The sequence below is a fragment of the Ruditapes philippinarum genome, unplaced genomic scaffold (assembly GCF_026571515.1).
Source record: "Ruditapes philippinarum isolate M1 unplaced genomic scaffold, ASM2657151v2 ctg195_1_1_1_1, whole genome shotgun sequence".
Classification (NCBI taxonomy): Eukaryota; Metazoa; Mollusca; class Bivalvia; order Venerida; family Veneridae; genus Ruditapes; species Ruditapes philippinarum.
Window position 1 is genome coordinate 48,675 of NW_026853905.1, and position 24,942 is coordinate 73,616.

The window sequence follows — 24,942 nt, forward strand, 5'->3', positions numbered from 1 at the left end:
TTAAACAATTTTCAAACATCGAAGAATATGTAAAATATGTACTGCAAATAGTTGTGCATATTAAATGTAATCATTAAAGTATTTGCATTCATTACTTATTGAAAAATTTGGTTTAGACTTTATAGAAAATTAATTCTAATTACCTCCCTTTATTTACATGAATGTTAGATTCGGTAATATCTTTATAAATTATGCTTTTTAGAACTTACAATATTGATAAATCTATTAAGCATCATATTCATGATATAAAACCATAAAAAATGTGTTACATGTACAGGATATTTAACAATTGAACAATACACAGTCTAAACAAAATACACGCTTAAATGCTTAAATTTACTCACAGTACAAGCAGGTGATATTCCACAAATGATATAACTATTATTGAAGTTTGTCTCGATCTGATAATCAATAACCCTTTGTCGGGTACAGGTACTTCCAAGTATTTTGATAGTGAAAGTAAGAACAAATTCCACAGAGCGCCAATAGCAAAATTGAAACTTATTCCATGAAGCGTTTATCGACTGAAACGTATCGACTTGTTCACGCGGTCTTAAATGGAAATAATATTTACAGGTTATATATATTGTATCTGATTGTCTAACGAGCGTAAATTTATATCATTATGTTTTGGAGTAATTTTAAGTTTTTAACGTGAATCGCACGCTCCAACAAAAATAAAGGGCGGCTTTTGTTTGCAAAATACCTTATATTTGAATGGATAGTAAAAGCAAACGGAGCTTACCAGAACAAGGTAAAATCTATAGACTAATGTTAGAACAGTAAAATGCTTACCAATGGCAAGCAGCTAAATGAAGGTTTACTTGTGATGGATTTTGGATATTTCGTTAGCACAAAGTATGACAATATGACTTATTTTAAAAAATGCGAGAGCAAAATGTTGACCGTGTCGGCGGAATACGCTACGGCGGGTTATATACCTTGTTCATATTGTATGTAGTAAAATAGCTTATATAGTAAACGGATGGCTGGATAGCATGATGATCAAGGGGTGGTTATTTTATGATAATTTAACCATTATTGGCATGATAACTGTGCTGAACGCTTATGGTTTCAACTGTTCTGTTCATTTCATTATCAGAAATTATCTCAAGATATTTCAAGATGGCTATTATAAAGTGAGTGTAAACTGCATTAACTTTAAATAGTCTTTGTATTGTATCGCGCTGTACATTTGCAACTGCGTGACAAAAATAGAGTTTTCGTTAGGAACTTTTATTGTATTTTCTTCTCGAAAATTCAATTAAATAAAATGCTATTTTTCGTTTCTTGTGAAACATGATTAACATTAAAACTTAACATAATAAAATTCAATATATTTTGCTCACCGTTCCGACTCGTGAAAAAATATGGAATTTCATCATGTTTCGTGAAAATATATTCCATATTTCACTCAAACAAAAAGAGATCCTCATAATATTGTCAATATAATAATCTTATTTCTTACCATGGGTTAAAGTCCTTGAATACTATCTTTAAATCCAAAGCTTTAGACCTGATTGAAAAAAACGTAAACCAAACAATTAAGATAATTGGATACATAGTCGTTAAAACAATATAAAGCATTGCCCATTCATGTTAAACTGATTTGTAAGCATATTGACTAGATCTGCAATATGCGTTGAGAGGTAGTATTGTGTAGCTATCTTGCTGAAATATGTCTTTCAGCAATATTTGTCTTTATTTAGCGAATAAGTTATTAGATTTTTAAAATTTAAAATGATAATTAAATAATTAAAGTATTGGAAGTTTTAAAGTTAACATACTGGATAAAGGACGCATATTGTATTGTGTACGGGGTAAAGTAAATTTTAAAAAGAAATACTATTATAACTTTCTTGTATTGTTATTGAATTTTTATTTGTTCTTGTTAATTGATTGTTTTGTTGTTGTTGTTTTTGTTTTTTGCTATTTTTTCATTTCTCTATTTTTTTCTTATTCTTTTTTTTTTTTTTTTTTTTCTTTTGTTTATTTCTTTTCGTTCATTTTGTCAAGGTTGTAAGAGCATGTCTGATAAAAATGATAATTTGGTAATTATGACGGTAACACTAAGCGCCGCATATAGATTCAAATCTGTTTCGTGACTGTAATAACTAAAGTACGTCTTCAAAAATTTTCGGAATCTATCAGTAATAATATAATTTTTTTAGCAATATTTTGTGACGTACAAACACATGTACATGTATTTTCAAATAACATTGTGACATTGTATGTACAATTTAGTTTAATATTAGATAATAGCGAAAATCAATTATAACTGACATCAACCCCTCGTGAATTCCTTCTGCCACTTCTGTTAATTAGACTTTTATACTTTAAAAAAAATGGCAACTTTGTTCTTTTTCGTATAGAGCGCAATTACGACAAATTAGACATATTGTTGCATCCATCTTGCTGATTTCGACTGCGCCCCGCAGGGTTAAAGTCGACAAAGTCGTCACATCATTGATTTTTTAACCACTTGAATTTCTGCGTATGCTGGCCTTGTTAACAAGAAAAACGGTAGAATAGGATTAATAAATTGTCAACCCAAAAAAGTGCGCGTATTATAACAATAGCTTTAATTGATTCATTTTCTTTTTTAGATTTTAATTTGACTGGGGTATTACAAAGAGAAAAAATAGGTGTGTAAGTTTGACATACCTCGCGCACAAGTTTCGTTATAATCCAAATGACAAATACCATCCAAGACTTGAATTCGTAAATTCAATGCATTTTAAATGACTCGATGAATATGATACATGTATTATTCCATGCGTAAAACATAAGCCCTTACTATATGCATGTATGTATCTTTAAAAAATAAGCATGAATAAGCTTAAAAACTGATACGATGATAATAAGTTGAACAAATTGTTCGGCCATGCATTTGTAAAACTTGATACAGTTGAATATTTGTAATAGAACTCAGTATATCAATGACATTCATCCAATTACATAAGATTAGTATCCTTCATTGTACATTACATTATCATTTGAATGGTTAGTGTGTATCATTGCATTATGCGAATGATATCTAGATTATCTTATATAGGCATTGCGGGAGGGTTCAAACTGATGTACCCAAACCAAATATATCAGTTATAAAGCGGCAGTAGGTGAGGTGACCGGGGGAGGCGGGTAGGTGAGGTGAGCGGGGGAGGCGGGTAGGTGTTGAAGGTTATGAACTTATTCTGCGTAAAACTCTCCCAACATTTCTCAAAGAATTTAATCTAAACTATCACAATTATGACATTTTGTGTTTGATTCAAATTATCAGAATAAAGTGACTGTATCGCATTTAACAAGGGCGGGCGTGTAAAAAGGTTATTTAATTAATAAAAACGATATTACACTAGTGTAATAAAACTTTAACTCGACGTCACTTGCATTATATAAAATTCCAACATTCCTCGTGATTTTGTCACTATTCACAAAGAAGAAGGAAAAAATCAGTGTTTAACTGCCAATAAACATTAGGATTAAATGTATTAGCAGCTGTTTTTTGTTTGTTTTGTTTGTCCGCTGATAAGAATAAGATAACGCGTTTTTATTTATATTTTCCGCTCTTATTGTTATTTCTTTTTATATGATGCTAAAACATCATCTCACATACACTTACGTCACAGGTTTTATTCATATCTGTAACTGTTGATAAAATTTGTATTAGGAAATAAATTACGCAAAGTCGTAAGACACCTTTTAACGTAAGCAACTCGTGCATGAAGGCGACATAATGACGTCATTTTAAACTGACATTGGTGGAGTTTTCAAAAATGATTAGTTTAGCACCCATATAATCCAGTCTGACACGTAAGTTTTAACTGTTGATAAAATTTGAAAATGAGTTATGATTGTTTCTTATTATCTTTGTACCTAAACGATAGTAGGGTGCAAAATAGAACAGCCTAATACGAAAATAATCTCCGCTAGAACAAAACGTAAGCGGTCTCACGAGGGAGGACCTCTTACACGAGGGATGAGGTTCTTATGATAACTTGTCAGGACTTCTTGTAATAACTATCACAGGGTTCGTCGGAAAATTTTTATATTTACTATAAAAACACTCGTCGAAAATAGTAATTTTCATCTTTAAAAAGTGAGTTTTAGGTGCTCAATTTAAATTTAATGATTTAACTTGCCTAACATCTTGTATTATGTGTCAAAAACTAATTCATAGACAATTTTTCATCGCCTCTTGCTTAAAATCTGGAAGTTTTGAGTAAAATTTACAAATTATTTGCCAATTCGCACGTATTGACCTGTTTATTTCTGGTCTCCATCATTACCATACATAATAACCTAATTTTAATGCAAAATTGCAAACATAAAGCCCCGGCTAACAAATTTATACCTGATTTTTCAAATGTCCTGGAGTTCTTTTCCTAGAGTTCTTATGATAGCTTTTGTTACTGCCAGTGGGTTTCTTGTGCTAAATCACGGCACGTTGTAGGGTTTTTATTATTCAATAGGGTTTTAAATCATTATGAAATGCAGTACGGATGATCATCATTTGCAAAAAACTGTGGGTAAAATGTTGGTCTTGAGTGTTTGCAAAGGATAAACAGGTGATTATCTACAGTAAAAGCAGTATCATGGCTTAACCCGCAAAACAAAAATGTCTCAAAACATACGCGTTGTTCTCAGTTACACATGTTTTAAGCAACCACTTTCCTTAAGCAGACACTTTAGAGTTGTGCTTCCCTTATCGAAGGGCTAAGTTTTTTTTTCATTTTATACAATAATAAACAAGTATATAACCAGGATAATCTCCACACATCCAAAAAGTACGGTACATGATAAAAACTCGAACAAATTTGCACGCCTCTCCGGGTTCGAGCAAACTAAGTTTGACTTTATATTTTTGTTATCAATTACAGCAAAAATAGCAAAGTCTCTTCCACTACGATTACAAAGAGGAAATACCTCGACAAAACATCGACAGCAAAATTTACGTTTTAATGTTAAAAATGACAGCGTGCATAATATTACTTTCGTACATCTGGATAAGTATTTTAAAGCAAATCATGCTCACTCAGTTTGAAGTAGTGTGATTCTTAAAATATGATATCCAATTTTGAGGTTAACTTGACTTTGATCAGCTTAACTCTTCCGCACTAAGGAGAGTCCTATAAGTCACGTGATAAAGAAAAAAGGTCGATCATCTATAGTTAAAGACTTAATTTGTATTGAAATATCATTGTCATAGAATTTTCTACGTCTCTATGGCAAAAGTTGGTACCTTTTAGAAATTTTTTATACGTAGAATACCTGCAGAGGACCCTACTAAATGTATATATAAATAGTGCCTACTACTTCATTTAGTTATGGCTGCAAACTATTTATATGCAATTTGTTTTGCTACTGCAGACCGATGGGATAGTTACTTAATATTTCGCCAAGCCAGTGTTATATCCTCGTAACTAACGAGTTTCATATACTATAGCTGTTTTATCGCAATGGCATAGTGTTTTCTTTTTTGTAATAGAAATAAATAAATAAATCGTTTGCTACATTACAGTTATTTATTATAAGGCAGTTTTTTCAAGTTGTTTTCGCTGCCGCAAAAAAATAAGATATACAAAAGACATCGAATTTTAGAGGCGGATTGTAAACTGTTAACCAATATTGATTCAAGATTAAAGGGCTTTTTTTCAGTGGAAATAATTTATTCAGTGGATGTACCGTTTGATTAAATGAGAGTAAATTTCATTTCATTAATCATCTTTGTTTATATTTTTCATTGTATTTATTAATTTATTTTATTTTATTGATTCCATTTTTTTCTACTTGGACGGTTCGTTACCACTGCCCCATTGGAGCCTCTGTGAAAAAAACTACATTGATAAATACAAGGTGCGAAATATAGCAGTCGAGTTTTTTATCTATATGAATCAACGAAGAATCTGTACTGCCATATATCAATACAGTTTTAAATGCTCATTGAAGTGTACTTAGTATAATGGGTTAGTAAGAACAAAGGAACCATGCGATAAAAAACAATTACAACTATTCCATTTAGATTTTTCCCTATAGCTTTTTTGTGACAAACACTCCTTTAAAAAAATAATAACATAATGACAGAGTTATCAAGGTATCTAATTGATTTGAAAGATATGTTTTTATCCTTTTTTTAAAAGAACGTATATTAGATGGTATTCTATTCAAAATCTGTGCGACATTGTAACAAAGGTGCCTTTATAATGAATACATGAAGAGACAATGTTTTAGTATTGATTTCAATGCACATTTTATCACGAAAGTCAAAGCTCTACATCAATCCTTTTCCAGTCTACGAGAGCTGCGACAGCAAAACTACTATAAAATGAAATATTGCACAAAAAACGGGGGTAAGAATAATATATCTTGAACTAAAATACAAATATACATTCAAAACCAACATAATACATTTTCATTTTTGTGCTAGGGATGAGCAGACTACATTTCATAATGATTTACAACATTATTGAATAATAAAAACCGCTAAAACGTATCGTAATTTAGCGCAAGAAACACACTGGCATGGTGAATACTGTCATTGCTTTGTGATTTCATCATTTCTCGAGAACTATGGCATTTTATGTTCGCTTTTCATAACAAGAGTGTATTTTTTTCTGAAAACAAGGTGTCGCACATTGTATTTGTCAATTATCAAAGGCGGGAATCCTTTTGAGCACTATTGCTGACTCTTGTTGGCTCTGTTCATTTTCTTCTGTCATATTACCATTCCCATGTATCACGTTTATGTATAATTGTCTCATTCGGACATTGTAACCGTGTCTTATTCCGCCAGAAAAAAATAATTATTTGCACAAAACTGCTTGTTTAAATCAGTAGATATTCATTTCATTTTCCACTTCACAGAATGCATGTTCTGGACTTGCTTCAAGGTTAAAAAATTTATAAACAACTGTATCGTGGCTGGAATACAATTCCTTTTGATTAGATTATATTTCTTTATGCGTAACAATGCGTATATAATGAATTACATTTGTCCTCAAATGAGCAAACCTTTTCATACCTGATAAACCGGAACTGTGGTTTAATTACAAGTTAATGCATTTTGGTCTACTTGTTATCCGTTTGCTATTTACAATAGCAATTAATAGAAAAAAACGAGGTTTAATAATTTAAATGCTACAGAAAGGAAAGGTCCATTTTGTAATATATATCATATTTTTAATTAGTATACCTTTGATTATGGTTTAGATGTACGAATATGTAAGTTTTCACCATCATGGTTTCGTTATTTCGACATTTCACAATCGTACTTTCAAATTTTCACCATCGTCATTTTCGTTAATTCGACTTTTCATCATCGTTCTTCGTGTTTAGAGTTACGTGTATCTCGATGGCACTCAAGGGACACCGTTATAAAGTCATGTTTTTGATAATCTTTACATGTTTATAAACTGTACATTTTCAGGAAGAAGATAAAATGAGTGAAGAAAAGGAAGAAGTGAAAAGGTTGCCAGCAAGCAGATTTAAAATGTTTGAGAAAACCGATGCAGTTATGGTTGCACCTGCGTAAGTTACAAATCTTATCTTCACCTGATTTTATCACACTAACAGAAAATTTAATGATAGTCACTTATGTGTTAAAGTAATGTTAAAAAGTAACATTTCTCACATCGTTAGCGAAATAACATAGTTACATGTATCCAGTTTATCGTAACACAATTCCAAACTCGCTGTTATCCGGGTGATATAATTTAAAATCACGTTAATATTGAAGTCTATAACTATGAAATAAAAAGAGAATATATGTATTCTGTCTATAGATTTCACGACCTCTAATTTAGGAATTCAGTGCTTTGGTTATGATATGCGTAAATGCAAAACTGTTCAATTTAATTCACCATTGCATCGCACATTTATCAAAACGAATTATTCTAAACTAATGCTGAATCATTTGGATTACATCAAATTGTTTATGAAGTCGGTGGATAATGATAAAATATTTATTTCCTTTAAAAAAACGATATAGACTTGGCATTTGTCAATGTAAATATCCTGAATCTATACATATGAGGTGACTTAAACGTTGGCAAAATAGAATGTAAGAATGACCTTAAGATTCATTTATAACAATAAGATTTGTGTTCACACATGCAAAGTGCTTTCATTCTAATTTTTTTCCAAAGGAACCGAGTAAAGAGCTTCATTTTTTATTTAAGTACAAAATAAGACTTGATTACAAATACGGTTGATCTATTCTTGTAGAGGAAGAATGTAAGGGACATAATAAATACGTCGACTAAAACACAATGAGCGTTTTATGTCCAGAATAAGTTGTAATGTTGTAATGTAACTTGCACTTTCCAGTACCGTCCATGAACAGGCTCAATCAAACCGAGCCTGCAACATTTTCAATTTTGCCGTGTTGGGCTTTCTTTAGGGATTCTTTATTTATCTATTTTATGATCACATCCGTGTTATTTGTGCCGTGTGGCGGCTGTAAAAAGTCGCCCCGTACATTTAATCAATGATGTTATATTTTCGATCCTTGAAGATCGTTCAGCACGACATTATTGTTGTGCTTGTGGTATTTTTAGTTTCAACTTTTCGACATTTTCCACTTGGGTGATTCCAATATTCCTACTTGAATAATGTTGAATCACCCTTAGGATATGTTGCCTGCTTTTTAAATTTGTCTTTTGACGTCTTATCTGTGATACGCAGGCTTCATAACCTCTGATCCCCTTTCAAAATTCCATTTTATTTAGTTCCGCCCATTGTTTTCTCGTTTAGGGCACACGCTTTTTATTACTTGGGGACCATACGCCGCTTTTCATGGAATGGCACGTAAGTGTCACATTGAAGGTTCCATGATAACCGCCGTATGAACACATCTGCGGATGTTTCTAAATTCAAAATTCTACCATTTCATGTTTAAATGTTGAATTCTGCTTAAGCCGGTGCTAGGGGGCGTGGACGGTAACTTGCACTTTCCAGTACCGTCCATGAACAGGCTCAATCAAACCGAGCCTGCAACATTTTCAATTTTGCCGTGTTGGGCTTTCTTTAGGGATTCTTTATTTATCTATTTTATGTAACTGTACCTTATTTCATATATGTTCGTCTTTACAAATATACTTTATGCAAATAATTTAAAAAACGGAAAGTAATATTAACATTGTTTGAATCTTGAAACCAATCTTTTCAAACAATAGATAAAAGTATTAAAATCGGATTTAAAAAACAAACAGAAAATGTTCTGTCTGTGCTTCACTCCATGTTTAGTTTAAACGCACTATTCAAGCCAAAATAATAATGAGTTATATTTCAGGAGTCCAAAAGTCAAACCTAAAAAAGACAATCAAATCAAAACAACGACTTTGTCACCAACGTGAGTATGAAGTTAACATGATATTATGCTTTTTGTCGCCGTCAAGTTGAGTTAAATAAGTAATATATTTCAAACTGATCAATAATTGAAAATTAAAAATGTCTATGATACAAAAAACTACCTAAATTATCAAAAGACCCTTTTATGGAATTAAGAGTTACCAATACAATATAAACGATGCTAATGATGCTAATAGAAATTTCCGTTGGTCCTGTGGACTATTGATTATTTTATCATAATTGAATATCGAAAATTGAACATGATTTTGGTAACTTGTCAATATACGTTCAATGCTATCTGTTCCTTGACTATTTGTGCCTAGATGGGTATAATGTCACTTTGAATGTGTGTTTTTTATCCCCCGCCGAAAATTTTCGGCGAAGGATATAGAAATAGTCTCCGTCCGTCCGTCCGTCCGACCTTCCGTTCTTCCGTCCGTCCGTCCGTCCTTCCGTCCGAAATTTTTGTCCGGAGCATATCTCTAAAAGTATTATCAACTTGAAACTTCATAGGTGGATAGACCTTATTGAGGAGGAGTGCAGTGCACAAGAATGATAACTCTACCTTGCATGATTTTTGAGTTATTGCCCTTTGTTATTTTTCAAAATTGATTTTTGTCCAGAGCATAACTCCAAAAGCCTATGAGATATTAACATGAAACTTCATAGGTGCATAGATCTCACTCAGGGGGTGTGCAGTGCACAAGAATGATAACTCTTCCTTTCATAATGTTTGAGTTATTGCCCTTTGTTATTTTTCATACCTAATTTTTCACCTGAGTGGAGCATAACTCAAAAAGTGTTTGAGATATCAACATGAAATGTCATAGAAGGATAGATCTTATTGAGGAGGAATGTTGTGCGCAAGAATGATAACTCTTCCCTATACAATTTTTGAGTTATTGCCCTTTGTTGTTTTTTTCATGCTATTTTGTCCAGAGCTTATCTCAAAAAGTATTTGAGGTATCAACTTGAAACTTCATAAGTGGATGGATCTCATTGAGGAGGAGTGCAGTGCTAAAGAATGATAACTCTGCCCTGCATTATTTTTGAGTTATTGCCCTTTGTTATTTTTCAACATTAATTTTTGTCCAGAGCATAACTCAAAAAGCCTTTGAGATATCAAAATGAAACTTCATAGCTGCATAGATCTCACTCAGGAGGTGTGCACTGCACAAGAATGATAACTGTACCTTTTATAATTTTTGAGTTATTGCCCTTTGTTATTTTTCATACTTAATTTTTCAATTCAATTTTTTTCTCAAAAAGTATTTGAGGTATCAACTTGAAACTTCATAGGTGGATAGATTTTACTGAGGAGGGATGCAGCACACAAGAATGATAACCTACCCTGCATTATTTTTCAGTTATTGCCCTTTGTTATTTTCAGCCATCAGTATTCACATAGGTTTCAAATCTGTAATCACTATAGCCATCAGTTTTCATTACCAAAAGACCTCTTAAAATGGAATTATTCTGCTCTACTACATATACATTCTTCCAATGAGCAAACACATTCGGCGGGGGATGGCCATGTTGACATGACTCTTGTTCTTACAATAACGACAAAGGAACTTTTGCATCACTATTTGTTTGCAAAACTAGGACAACATTCGTTTTACAAAACCTTATCCATTTTAAAAACAGTTAAACGAATAGCACAGTTGTATTCATTTCTTAAAAGTGGTATAGTGTTTATTATAATTAATTAAACAAGATCCTTTACATTTTTTGTTTGTTTTTGTTTGGTAATGTTTACAATCTTTATATAAAGGAAGACGAGTAGCTTGCAGGTATTAAAAGAAACTTCGTTGTAAGTATTTCATCTGTCAAGATCAGTTAATATAGTAACTTAGATATCATATCACTTATTTTAATTTTCCGTTAAAGATATATGTATTAGAAAATCTCATTTCATATAAAATATGCTAGAAAAAAAGTGTTCAGTTATAGGATTTATAATGGGAGCCTAAACTTCTTTCATGACTGCGGCATTTGTGAATTAAAAGTAAAGCAATTTGTTTAAACACGCTTTGAAAAAAAAATGCAACAATTTCAAATACCAAAAAAACTGTTTGAAATATTGCCAACATATACCTGCAGACATTTTCACAAAAAATCTTACGATTTATCTTAAGTTTTTCACTTACGATAATCGTAAGTTAAATCTTAAGTCATTTTCACAAAGCCACTCGTAAGTTAAGATTTTATCTTAAGATAAAAAATAAACTTACGATAAATCTTACGACAAAAACATCCCTAGCAACGTTCATTTGCATGCTCTATATTTGATTCCGGTTTTAAAATCAAGTAATCAAGAGCTTGAAATATCTATTGAACACAATCAAATTTCAATAAGAAAAAAAACATGATTCATACTGATATTATTTATATCTTGATTGAAGATAATTATATATATCTAAAAGATTTAGAAAGAAGGTCTACTGTGTTATTAATAAATAAAAATGTACCACTTGTACATTCTGGCAATGAAATCGAACTCACCAATTGTACAAATTATAAGTTTTTAATAATACTAGTCTACATTAAAGTTCACATTATTTTAAACTATTCATGAACCCTCTCCATCGTGACGTCATCAAGTCATGACGTCACAATGTATATGTTGAAAAAATAGTTAAACCTCAATTTGTGTTATTTAAAGCATAAACTGTTTTGCTTAATATTTAGTTGTCCTCCAACTTTTTGTTTGTTTTTTTATTCAGTTTAGGTAAGAGAATACATGATATTTTACCCTTAAGAGAGAAAATTACACTTACGAACGGGGAAGACCTATCGTAAAGTTACGACAGATTTTGCACTTAAGATTTTCTTAAGATTTTTTGTGAAAAGGAGATTTATCGTAAGATTTCTCTTACGACAAAAAATTGTCGTAAGATTTTTTGTGAAAATGTCTGCTGGTTATAAATTATTTTACTTTGTACAAGCAAATAGTTATGTTATTCTTTTTAAACATGCAATATTTATTTTATTCCAAACAGACCGGATAATCCAATTTTCCATGCTCCTATTGTATTAGTATCCACAGAAAATGGTAAAACAACTTGCAATGAAACAACATTATCCAGACTAAGAGAAATTGAGCAGCCGTTGAACATAGTTTCTGTTGTTGGCACGCTAAGAACTGGAAAATCTTTTCTATTGAACAAACTAGCAAGACACGGTGCAGGTACATTTATGACGTAAATTGCGATTAACACAATTATTTTGATTCTGTAAAATATTGGCATAAAATGATTATGTATTGATGTGAATTTTCATTGTTACAATGCAAGTTGTAAAGGACCATGAACAGTTTTGCTCAGAATTGCTCAGCAATCAGATATGAGTGAGTTGCTGTTAATGAAAGACGGTGGGGATTATCCATATAAAATGTAGCAAATTAATAAGCATTTAAATATAATGAAGATAACAATAACGTTTGAAAATGTTGGACACTTAACTGCAAATTACGAAACAAAAAGTCAAAACATTCTTTCAGTGAATAGAGAAGCATGCTTTGCGATCGGACATACCACAGATCCTGTAACAAAAGGGATATGGGTTATGTGTCGACCTCATCCAACCAAAGAAAATCAAGTTCTTGTCTTACTGGATACAGAGGGGATAGATGACCCAGACAAGGTAGTTAACATGTTTAATGAGAAAAATTATATAATAGTTAGTTCTACATCTTGATCAGAACGACTTTGATAAATCAATTAATAAAAGTTACATTATGTAACATAATTTTATAAAGCGTCGATTATATGTAATAATATAAGTTATTAACGACGGTGATAACTTCGGAAAAAACTTTAATTTAACTAAAATGTCTGAAACCAAAAAGGTTATGTAATAAGCTGAAGGATATAAAATTAAAAAATAAAACCTATCTTTTAGTAAATTAGATGTTTTTGTTATTCTTTTGCATTTATACAGATTGAAGTAGAAGACGACAAAAATGTGTTCATACTCGCCACGCTTTTGTCTAACACATTAGTATACAACACGAAAGGAAATTTGGATAGAACTACCATTGATAAATTCAATTATCCTTTCACCATAATATTGTCTTATAAAAGATATTGATACATTTAATGCTTAATATGAATATTTTTGTAATAATCACACTTACTATAATAACAATAATAAAACTGCAATTGGTCAATTTGAGTATATTTTCATAGAGAAATAATGTATGCTTTTGAATACTTATTGACACATTTTATTGGTAAGCTGACCTTTAAATTCCATTCTTCTTTGTTACAATGCAATTACAAACTAAATTGTTCATATACATAAATTTGCAATGATTTATTGTGTCTGATTATTCTATCATTCCCTGCATAAAATCTATTTAATATATACAAGTTTGGTTTAAGTGAAGTTTTTACTTACAAATTTCCCAGCAGATTTCACTACTTGATGAACACTTTCGTTTACTTATGTTCATTTTCATTTGCCTTAACTGTGTACAGATTTTTGAACAAAATCAAGACATCAATTGAAGTAAATGGCTCCGAAGAAGACGATTCAATTCTTGATTTCTTTTTTCCAAATTTTGTACTAACCTTAAGAGACATTACTCTTGACATTGAATCTGAAGGTGGCGATGCATTTCTGGAGAAAAACTTGAATATGAAAAGAGATGCTACTGAAGAAGCACTGAAAGAGTACAACCTTCCAAGGATGCTTATAAGGCGATACTTCAAGAAAAGGAAATGCTTCTTGTTCAGAAAACCGGTAAAATATGCCCTACTTAAGGACCTGCTGAATGTAGATGAGTCACAATTCAAAAAAGAGTTCCTTCAAACGCTCGTAGGGTTCCGAAGTTACATATTTTCATGCCAACCAAAATCACTTAAGTCTGGAAAAGCAATGAATGGGAGAAGTAAGTAAAACTTGCGCGATTAGAAAACTTATTAATTAGGCTTTAAGGTGCTTAATAACACCGCCCCTTAAAATTTTTAACTTTTGCAGTTTGGGTTCCATATTTTCTCTGTCACATGAATACATGTTATGTCGTTGATATAGTTAAGTCAAATTTCATTGTTTATGTAATTTGTTTTGTTGTATCATTAAACCGAATGCTTATGAAGTTAAAACCAAATGTGTTTGAAGAATATTTTGTAGGATTGCTTTTGAAATACAAAATAAATATCATCGTCGGATACTTACGGTTGATTAACATATAACAAAACATGTAATCACCTGTGGCTAAAATAATTCTATATGCGTTGAGATAAAGCATCAGGTGTGTAAAATATCGACCAATAAAATGGTGTTAAACAAAATTTATATTCTTCAACAGCACGGGCAAACAACTATAAAAAACAAAATATCAACACCCGCAGTGAAAACCTGTTTCACGTACCTTGCCAATATAAAAGGCAAAAACTATAGCCAACTCAATTCTTCCACAAGCAGAAACCACTGTAGCGATATTGTTTCTAATATTAACGCTTCACCGAACATCGCATAGAACGAGCGTTTTGATTTGGTTTAAATCGCCTCATTGATTCGTGAGGCAACCAAAAAGCTGTCTTTGAAACACCTCTAATTGACTGGATATCGGAAAAATCTACGGCTCATGAATATTACTGGTTCAACCGTGGGTATCCGACGATAATTAGATATTGCATATCCTTAAACATTGCTCCTTATTATGAAACAAATATATACACTGTAACATAATGACTTAATATGTTTTTGTGGTAATTACCATTTTGTCATATCTTTCAGTGTTTTGCTCCCTTGTGCTAAAATATGTTCAGTCTATACGGGCTGGAGAATCCCCGTGTCTGACAAGTGCAATGGTGTCAATGGTAGCTTCAGAAAACACCTATGTAGTGGAAAAGGCCTCAGAAGAATATAGAGCCGAAATGAAGAAGCGTATAGGCTCTCATACACCGAGTGAAAAAGGTCTTTTAAACTACCATAAGGACAGCATGCGCGCAGCTCTTGAGGTGTTGAAAGCTGGACTCATCATTGACGACGAGCAAATATATGAAGAAAAGGCAATGGTAAATATAAAACATTGAATAAATCTAATTATACACACTCCTTTTTAGCGAATTTGGACTTTAAGTTTCTTCAATATATTTTTATCTGATCACACCAATAATTTCCATCATTTTGTTGTTCATTCGATCACCTTCTTGTTCATTCAAGACTTGCTTCAAAGAACAATTTGAAAACTTCAAAGAAATTGTGAAGAAGGATGTCGAAGCAAAATGCTGGCAAATACTTGGACGGCTTGATATGATGAAAATTCAAATGAAGATAAAGAATCGAAAGTATTGCACACCGACAGGCTACGATGAGTACATGAAAGATCTAGACACACTGATAAAACAATACAACATAGACGCTGGATACATGGGTTCTGTTGTAAGATAACGATTCTTATATAACATTTATAAAGTTATCATTCATGTATATAAATCTGATACTTGTAAAAAGGAAACTGTATTTTGAAAAGAGTTGCATGTTTATTTCTGTTACGATGTTGCCATTTGGTTTGACACATGAATTAAAGGGGACATTGCCAATGATTTTTTAAAGGATATTTTCGTCATATTTTATGACAAAACATATCTACTTTTGCCATTCATATACATCGAAAAATATCTTATAATAGGAAGTTTGGGTATCAAGCCATCAAAAAATATATTGAAAAATACAGTTTGGGTATCAAGCATTGAGCAGTTACCTCGACGTAGCCGAGTCGGCAGTTATTTGTATTACAGGTGGGGTAATAGACAGACACAACAAATGCAAATCTGAAACATCCAAGATATTTATTAAACAATATATAAACACAATATAACTATATAACACAACTATAATATGTAATGGTCAGATATGAAGTGCAATTAACAATTAAAAGATAAGGTTGAATGAGTGATACAGGTATGTAATAACTACATGTACAATTTCAGGTAAGTATTGTTAATATTCCAGGTAAGTTTTGTGAATATATCTCTCTGTTATCAGTCGATGACTTCTAAGCTAGTTACCTCTCTGGCGTGGGTTCGATCCCCGGGAGATGCTTTGGTAGTTTAGCGCGGAGGACGGTAGTCTAGTACTGATGTAACTCTCCAGGAACGATGGTTAGGAAACTACCCGCCTTTATGACTAAATTACTGTTGGGAAAGGCGTTAAATGAAACAAACAAACAAACAAACTCTCTGTTATCTATCAAAAACCTCTATATATTAACCAATAATGACATTCTGTAATAACTAATAATTTAAGTAATAACTTTCAGAGATTACTAACCTGAAACATCCAATATATTTATTAAACAATATATAAACACAATATAACTATATAACACAACTATAATATAATATGTAATGGTCAGATAAGAAGTGCAATGGAGCATTACACAACATACCTGAACATAGCATCTCAAGTTTACGGGTGACAGGTTAGTAACAATGACAGATAAGAATAATAGAAATATAGAGAGATATAACGGTATAGGATCAGGGGTCAAATAACATGTAACACATTTAAATACAGTTAAAATATTTTATTTGAAATGTATACAAAATATTAAGCAATGTATATTTATATAAATTTCTATCCTGCGAGATACTCCTCCAGGTTCGTTTAAAAGGCTCCTGACTTTTCTGTACGTCTCCTTTCAATTAAAAAAAGAACATATACATATTATAAACAAAGTTATATAACACATTTGCTAAATATAGGTAATTGATAGGAAAAGCATAAGTTGCACACGCTGGCTGGGCTACAACTCAAAATTACTGTGTACCTGAGGTAATTATATTTAAAGCAAAACAAATGATGAATTCAACATCAAACTTGAAGCTTGGTGATACAATGGATAAATATCCGTTAGCTCATATAGACACGAGACGTGGAACCATAGACAGAGTTTCATACAATTGTAACATGACAAGAAGGTATGTCAGGTAAGTATGTTGCATACTGAGTATATCGAGGTAAGTAAATTGAGCTAAAGATTAACATATTATGGAGGTAAGTAAATATGGTAAGTATGAGGTAATTAATACAGTTTACAATATCTATACTGCATAACCATAAGTCTAAACAGTTCAATGATACATATCGCACTTATGTACTCTAAGCACACATACAAATAAGTAAACACGCGTTGATTATAATTTTATTTACATAAACACAGCCAATATATATCTATATATATAACATCACATTTTCCACTCTCCTGATGTCATCCATTTTGGTTGTTGTCTCCCTCTTTGTGGTCTTGTAGGTTTTGTTGTTCTTGTTTGTCCAGGACCTCGTCTCATTGGAATAACGTATGGAATTGTGGCGGCCTCTTCTTCATGATCTGATTGAACGTCACTCTCGTCACTGTTTGCTTTAAGATCTGGAGAAGGTTCGTTTGTAGCATCCACTGTTTCATCATCCTTTAATTCATTCTGATTTGAGTCGTTTTCATTCAGTGCATCTGTTGTTGACATAAACGGGAGAAGAAGATTCCGATGTAGAGTCCTAGACTTTTTAAACTTCTGACCTTCCCATTTTACCTCATACACAGGTATGTCTTTAACAGGTTGTCGGATGATGATGTAAGGATGATGTTCCCATTTGTCCGGAAGCTTTTGTTTACTCCTTAAAGAAACGTTACGCACGAGGATACGATCTCCTGGGTAAAGTTGGACACTACGTGCTTTTTGATCATAGTGTACCTTGTTCGCCTGGGCTGTCTTGGAGGCAACGTTTCAGGTCTTTTCGTATGCGGTTCGGAGACGGTCGCAAAGTTTAACCACATACTCCGAGTGTATGCTAGATGACAAACTGTCAATGGGTAGCCCTAGAAAAGTATCAATTGCAAGTCTTGGATGCCTACCAAACATGAGGAAAGAAGGTGAGTAGCTAGTACTCTCATGTCGCGTAGCGTTATAGGCATGTACTAGACTTGGAACATGAGCCTTCCAGTCGGTCTTTTGATGCTCTTCTAAGGTACCAAGCAGCTAGAGTAATGTGTGGTTAAACCTCTCCACCATTCCGTTCCCAATCGCATGATAAGATGTTGTTCGAGTCTTCTTTATGCCAGCAAGACAACACAATTCCTTGATAAGGGCCGATTCAAAGTTCTGGCCTTGGTCGCTGTGAATTCTGGACGGAAATCGATAATGGACGATGAAGTTGTCGAACAGAATTCTGGCTGTTGTCTTGGCAGTTTGGTTTCGAGAAGGAAATGCCTGTGCATACCTACTGAAATGATCTGTGAGAGCAAGGATATTCTCGAATCCACCTCCCCCCCCCCTTCGATCGTTCCAGAGACAGGTAATAGATGCATACTATGTCCATGGGTGACATTGATTGTAAAGGGACCAATGCAGCAGTATTGGCAAGAGCCTTGCGACGAATACAACGACCACATCTCCTGACATTGTCAGCTATGAAGCTGTCCATTCCTGGCCAATAAAACCTCTATATATTAACAAATTTATTATTTATTATTATTTATTGAAAGTATAGTCCAAGAAATCCGTGCATAAAATAGGGTAAATTGTGCACCTCTTGTGAAAAGCATGAAACTTGGCATGGTGGCAGGAAATAGTATTTCAATTCATTTTAGCCTAGAATCCACTTTTTAAAAATCCAATATGGCCGCCAAAATCCAAGATGGCCGCCATATATAAAATTTTCAGAATATTTGTGTATTTCAGCAGTAGGCATACCTAGAATAGTATAAAAAAGCATCAGTTCATTATATTACAGTTTAATTTATATTCAGGCCTCTTATCCAGGTTGTGCAAATCCAAAATGGCTGCCAAAATCCAAGATGGTCGCCTTTTATTATTTTTTTCAAAATATTAAAGTTTTTCAGCTGTATTCTTTACAGGTCAGTATGCGATAGCACCACATTGTGTGTGTGTATTTGCGTTTATTTATACTCGCCACCGGTTGCCCATATGGGCGAGCCCTCCAGAAGAGTATTAGTCATTTTATTTTTCGGAGGATAGTGCAATTACAGATACAGAAAGATGCCCCAGTTCCAGAAGCTACTCCTGGTTCTTTAGCGTGCCAAGTGTTTAAGCACCCATACACAGGACCTCGATTTAAAGTCTCATCCGAAAGACTGATTAGTAATTTTAGTTGGCCAGCCCGGGAATCGAACCCACAATGTCGAGATTACAAGTCTCGCGCTCTAACCGATTGAGCTATGCGGGCTGGCATCAAGCACCACTTTATTATATTACACATTTATATATATTCAAGCCTCGGATCCAGGTTGTGCAAATCCAAGATGGCTGCCAAAATCCAAAATGGCCGCCATATTAAAATTTTCAGAATGTAATAGTTTTCAGCTGTTGTTGTCATTACAGATCAGTATAAATAAGACCAATTTAAAATTATGGTATTGCATATTTATTTATATTCAAGCCTTGGATCTTGGTTTTGCATATCCAACATGCTTGCCGAAATCCAAGATGGCCACCATGTTGAATTTTTCAGAATATATGGCTTACCGGCTGTAATCATTTTCAAATTAGTATAAAATAGCACAAAATACATTATTTTACATGTTAGCTTGTCCATCCTTCACAGGTCAAAGTCCATGTGGGATTTCAACTTATCTTTACAGGGGTAATTAGTACCATCCCAAGTTGTGGACATCACGGTCACATTCCGCTTCGATGCACAAAATGGCCGCCAGAGCTAAAAGCAGAAATATCTTGCCCGGCCTTCACTGGTCAAACTACTGATTGAATATCAACCAACTTTACAGGAGAGAGCAGAACTATCCCTAGTTGTGCACGAACATCACCAGAACATTTCGCTTCGCTGCAAATAATAGTCGCCAGAGTTATAAATAAAAAAATATTGTCCGGCTTTCACAGGTCAAGTTACTGGTGGGATTTCAATGAAACTTCACATGGGTGACGATGCATAGTTTATGGAGACATATGTTTTTGTGACAAAAATCCATTTAGTTATGAAACTGTTTTAAAGCATCCGATTCTTATTGAAACATGCTCATAATTACATTGCTCAGATTTATTTTTTTTAAAAGCATTTTTACTTGATTTACGAAAACCCAAAAGAAACAAAAGAATTTTTAAAACAAAAAATGGAAGTTAAACCATCTCATAATTTCATTATCTGCCCGTGAATAAAAATGTCTTTGCTAATTTTAGGTAATTTCAAGTTCAAACAACTTGCCATCAAACTAAACTGAGCCTTATTCTAATGATATAATATGTAGCTGACCTGCTACTGGGTCATTTTGCAAGTGTAAAAGGAATGGTATAGAAACTTTTGTATATTTTTATCAACAGCTATGTAATTTTCCCTAAAAAGAAAACACTTCATAATAGTAATTTCAGAGAATTCATGCCTATGTAATTTGTATTTTGAGTAAAAAGTTAAACGTAACGCAAGACTACTTTATGTTCAGAGTTAAAAGTGACCAGTTCTTAAAAAAAGTGTGGATACTAGGCTAGTAAATTGCTGAAGATGTAAGAAATAATTATATTTCAACAGTTGTACATCAGGTTACTTTTATACTAACTTAAGCAAGGTACTGTTTAAAGTGTTATCAACTAATACTAATCAGTATAAACAAGAAAACTTTAGTTAATTATCTATAATTAACACCTATTGATCTAGTACTGAATGTCTGTCAAGTTAAGGTCAATTGTTCATTGTTATTGTGATTCTAGAAGGAGTAAATAAAAAAAACTAAAAAAACCCTGAAAAAATGACAACCTCATGAATTAAGCTAAGTGTGGCATGATTTCACTAGTTCTTGTGTACAGTCTTTTTATGACAGTTGTGGAAACCAAACAGAAATTATTTAATTTTAAGTAAACAATTTATAATTTGTTAAATATTTTCCATTGTTTTTGAAATACAAAAAAAAAAAACAACAAACAACTGTGATTATAAATCAACTATTATACTGTAATATCAGAAAATACATATGCTTGTGTAAGGCTTAATCAGGCATTTCAACTGCTTTAAAATATAAAAGGGAGAAATTAACAAGAAATTTAAGAGCGTTGCCCCTGGAACATGTGGAATGCAGCCCCGAAATGCAGTAAGTAAGTAAGTTAAACTTAGTATCTCAAATCTTACAATTGGAATCTCATATCAAAATTATCAAATAGAAAGAGCTGCAAAAGTCTAATCTTGATCTCATATAAAATCACGAATTACTAATCTTAATAATGCTTTGGCTTAAGTTTGATTACAGAAAAACCCAAGATATTTTTCTTCAATATCATTCTGTTTTTCTTGTTTATTCACAAGACCTTGCCAAAATAATGACATAATAAGAGTCTGATTCCGTTATCTATGACACAAAATATGCTGCTTAATTTACTAATGAAAAAGAACTCACAGCTGCATTTAGACGATCACAAGGATGATGCCAAACTAAATTATAAAAAAACAATTGACAGAAGAAAACCCTTCTGTTCTCCGACACTTACTAGTATAAATCATTACTAAACATTTGGTTTCAAATAAGCTAAGGAATTGTGTGCACTAAAATATACAAAACAATAGAGGATTAATTCACACTTTTCATGCATTACCATCTACAGAAGCGCGAGGATGCATTCTGAGCCCACATTCTATGGGCTCAGGATTCAATTTCTGCAGATGTTGATGCACAAAATAATGTATTAGTCATTTTGTTTTGGTGATTCTACGATATATTGTTTTTCGCATAATGAAACTAGTTTTGTATTGATTTTAACTTTAATTTTTGTGTGTTATGTTTTGGTAAATAAGGCGGTAACTGGGGATCATTATTAAAATCAGCGGCTTTGCATGGTATCAGAATCATGTACATTGACAAGAGCTATTGGTAGGACATCATAAAGTGTTAGGACTGTTCTTGGTGTGCTTTATAGCTAAACAAGTTCCATAGATTTTATGAAGAAATTCTCTATATTTAAAAGGGACATAATTCTGTCAAAATCCATGAAAGAGTTATTGACATTTAACGGTGACCTTTTATTACGCTAAAAAATAAGTGTATTAGGGTTTAACATATTCCATCATGTATTTTTTACAAAACCAACTTGCATGAAAAACTTGTAAAGCTGACGCCTTTGGTGTACAATATCACTTGCTCCCTATTCTTTGAAATATCAAGCTAAACAATGTGCTCGCATGGTTTTATCCATAAATGCAAGTTTTCTTCTCTGTAAATGTATATCTGTGTATGCAGTTTTTATGCAGGAATGCCACTTTTTTGTTTGTTACATGTATGAAAAGTGTTGAAGATACAAATTACCTTTACTATAGAAATTTGTCAAAATAACATCATTTAATGGCAGCCATATTGGATTTTGAAACCATATTGAATTTTCTACCAATACTACTTAAGCTTTTTTCCAAGAAATTACTATTTTGACGTATAATGTCAATTTATATCATTTTCTAGTCATAAATAACTTCATTTTGACATGCCCTGTGTACATTTTACATTTTGGCGGCCATCTTGGATTTTGGCGGCCATCTTGGATTTTTAAAAAGTGGATCCCAGGCTGAAATAACTTAAAATACCATTCCTTGACACCATGCCAAGTTTCATGCTTTTCACAGAAGGTGCACATTTTTTTCACAAATTTCTTGGACTAGTATTTCTATTTGATTACAGGCTTTGTTAGCTTTGCAAGAATTTCTCGCTAAGAAGACATCAGAAGAGGAAGCAGTGTTTTGTATGGTTCAAGAAGCACTTGGTGGCAAAGGTATTAGTTTCCTAGTAGTAATATACAATCGTTTAATCATCATTAAAATACAAGTATTATCCAATTTGGTTAACTGAAAATGGCTCTGATTGAAATCATATCTTACAATATATTTCCATGAAAGAAAATAAAACAAACTCTTTAAATATTTATATCATTCAGAAGGACCGGAAAGAAAAAATATGAAACGCCTGAGCGTGTTCAGAGAAAAAGATGCAGACATTATGAAAGAAGAGGAAGAGGTTGAAGAAGCAATCCGAGCAGATATTGAAATGCTGCAAAGGAATAGTCTTGCGAATATCGGAGATCAATATCTTGACATGCTTACATCAAAAATAGAAGAAATAGATAGAGTAAAGAACGAGCTTACTTGTGATGATTCATATTATAAAAAATTATGTAAAGAAACCGACCACTGGAAAAATGTATATGAGAACGCGACATTCAGATTGTCCCACTATAAGAGGCAGCTAAAACCCGTTGCTGGACAACAGAGTACGGATATGCAAGCCACTGTTTATGAAGAGTCTATGAATGATGTGATAGGCCCTCTTTGGAAAAAAGCTGTCGAGAGAAGTGATTCAAAATTTTATGTTGACCTGTCACTTGGAGAAGCAAAAGGTGAACGAATACCGCCAGATGGAAATGAAGCATTTCGAACATATAGCGACACACCTCGCAATATCGTTCCGAAAATAAGAGATAAATGTAACATTTCTTAAGACGAAAATTGTGTTGCTTTAGTTTTAGAATTATTATTGACTATAGACGAAAATGACATTCAATGTCAAATAACGCACTGTAAATAATAATACATTGTACATTTTTTATTTTATATAGATTCAAACCTATCAGTTGATTTGGTTCAGATGCTTCACGACATGAAATTCTCTTCTTTATTTTATCTAGCCAAATGAAGCTTACGTAGATAAATGCTATAGTTTTGTAATATAATTTTAGTTGATTTATATTTTAGTGTCACTTATTTGGAAAATCTATATCTTTATTTACTTGACATAATTTATAAGTTTCTTGGGATTAGCATTTTTAGCGAGGCCTGTTAAAGAACGACAAATTTCGTTATTTCTTTTGAAACTAAGGGCTCTGTGACATGAATAATCTGTACATTTTCGTTGATATATATTTTTTTGGTATATTTTAAGGCAGAAACTATTTGCTGATTGTAGTTATAAAAATTAAAATTGTTGTAAGATAAAAGGCGAGCGACATGCATTACCTTTCATTGCACAGTCAGGTTTCTTTGTTGTACATAGACATGTTGGAATTGTTCGCTAAAATTGTATCGCTAATAGATTACTGTAATTAAGCCATTTTAATTAAATTTCAATAATTTTGTTGTTGGTCTTATTGGGTCAGTTAAGAAAAGTAAAAACTAACACTACCTTGGTTTCGATTTGCACACTTCTCACACAGTTTCATCATGAAATACCATGTTGAAAGTTGATTTAGACTTCCTTTCATTTTTGACAAATTCTATTGATTTATGACAATTCTCGACAAGGTTATTGATATAGTTATCCACTGTTCTTGCCCGGTGATCTTAAACAATATAAGTATAGCGGAAAATATCCCATGCACAAAAAAGTAGGAAAAATAAGTAAATTGTTTTTAAGTATGAAATGGCTGGAGAAAGAATACTTATTAACATTTTGTTTGCAATTACAGTAATATACTAACGCAATTACTACATCAGGTTGTGTGTACCTTTATGTTTCCATGCTTAAAAACGAACTTAAAAGCCGATACGCTGCTAAATGGCTAGACAAGAATCAATGTTGCTTTTAAGAATAGTCGCCACAATGTGAAACAATTTACTATTACAACTGAGTTATAGATCACAAAA

At 32.5% G+C, this 24,942-nt stretch overlaps 1 protein-coding gene across 3 annotated transcripts; it reads left to right on the plus strand.

Moving 5' to 3' along the window:
- The first annotated feature begins 625 nt into the window (after positions 1 to 625).
- On the plus strand, positions 626 to 24,434 carry LOC132738307 (guanylate-binding protein 1-like). Of its 3 annotated transcripts, none has more exons than XM_060725788.1 (12): positions 626 to 754; positions 7,427 to 7,527; positions 9,290 to 9,349; positions 11,123 to 11,161; positions 12,351 to 12,538; positions 12,851 to 12,993; positions 13,291 to 13,400; positions 13,830 to 14,242; positions 15,094 to 15,374; positions 15,523 to 15,741; positions 22,988 to 23,078; positions 23,241 to 24,434. In XM_060725788.1, exons 2-12 carry the CDS (start codon positions 7,439 to 7,441, stop codon positions 23,798 to 23,800), a joined length of 2,193 nt encoding a protein of 730 aa, XP_060581771.1. In that variant the 5' UTR covers positions 626 to 754; positions 7,427 to 7,438; the 3' UTR covers positions 23,801 to 24,434. The 3 variants fall into 3 exon arrangements, with proteins under 3 accessions (XP_060581771.1, XP_060581773.1, XP_060581772.1); XM_060725790.1 differs by having other exon boundaries at positions 749 to 858; XM_060725789.1 differs by lacking the exon at positions 626 to 754 and adding an exon at positions 1,671 to 1,820.
- Positions 24,435 to 24,942: the final 508 nt, after the last annotated feature.

What these genes read in the sequence shown, in the direction of transcription:
- LOC132738307 (XM_060725788.1), top strand. Translation starts at nt 7,439, where the DNA reads ATGAGTGAAGAAAAGGAAGAAGTGAAAAGGTTGCCAGCAAGCAGATTT. An exon ending in GTATTAAAAGAAACTTCGTT is followed by an intron (nt 11,162 to 12,350) that starts GTAAGTATTTCA and finishes TATTCCAAACAG; the next exon opens with ACCGGATAATCCAATTTTCC. An exon ending in GGATAGATGACCCAGACAAG is followed by an intron (nt 12,994 to 13,290) that starts GTAGTTAACATG and finishes GCATTTATACAG; the next exon opens with ATTGAAGTAGAAGACGACAA.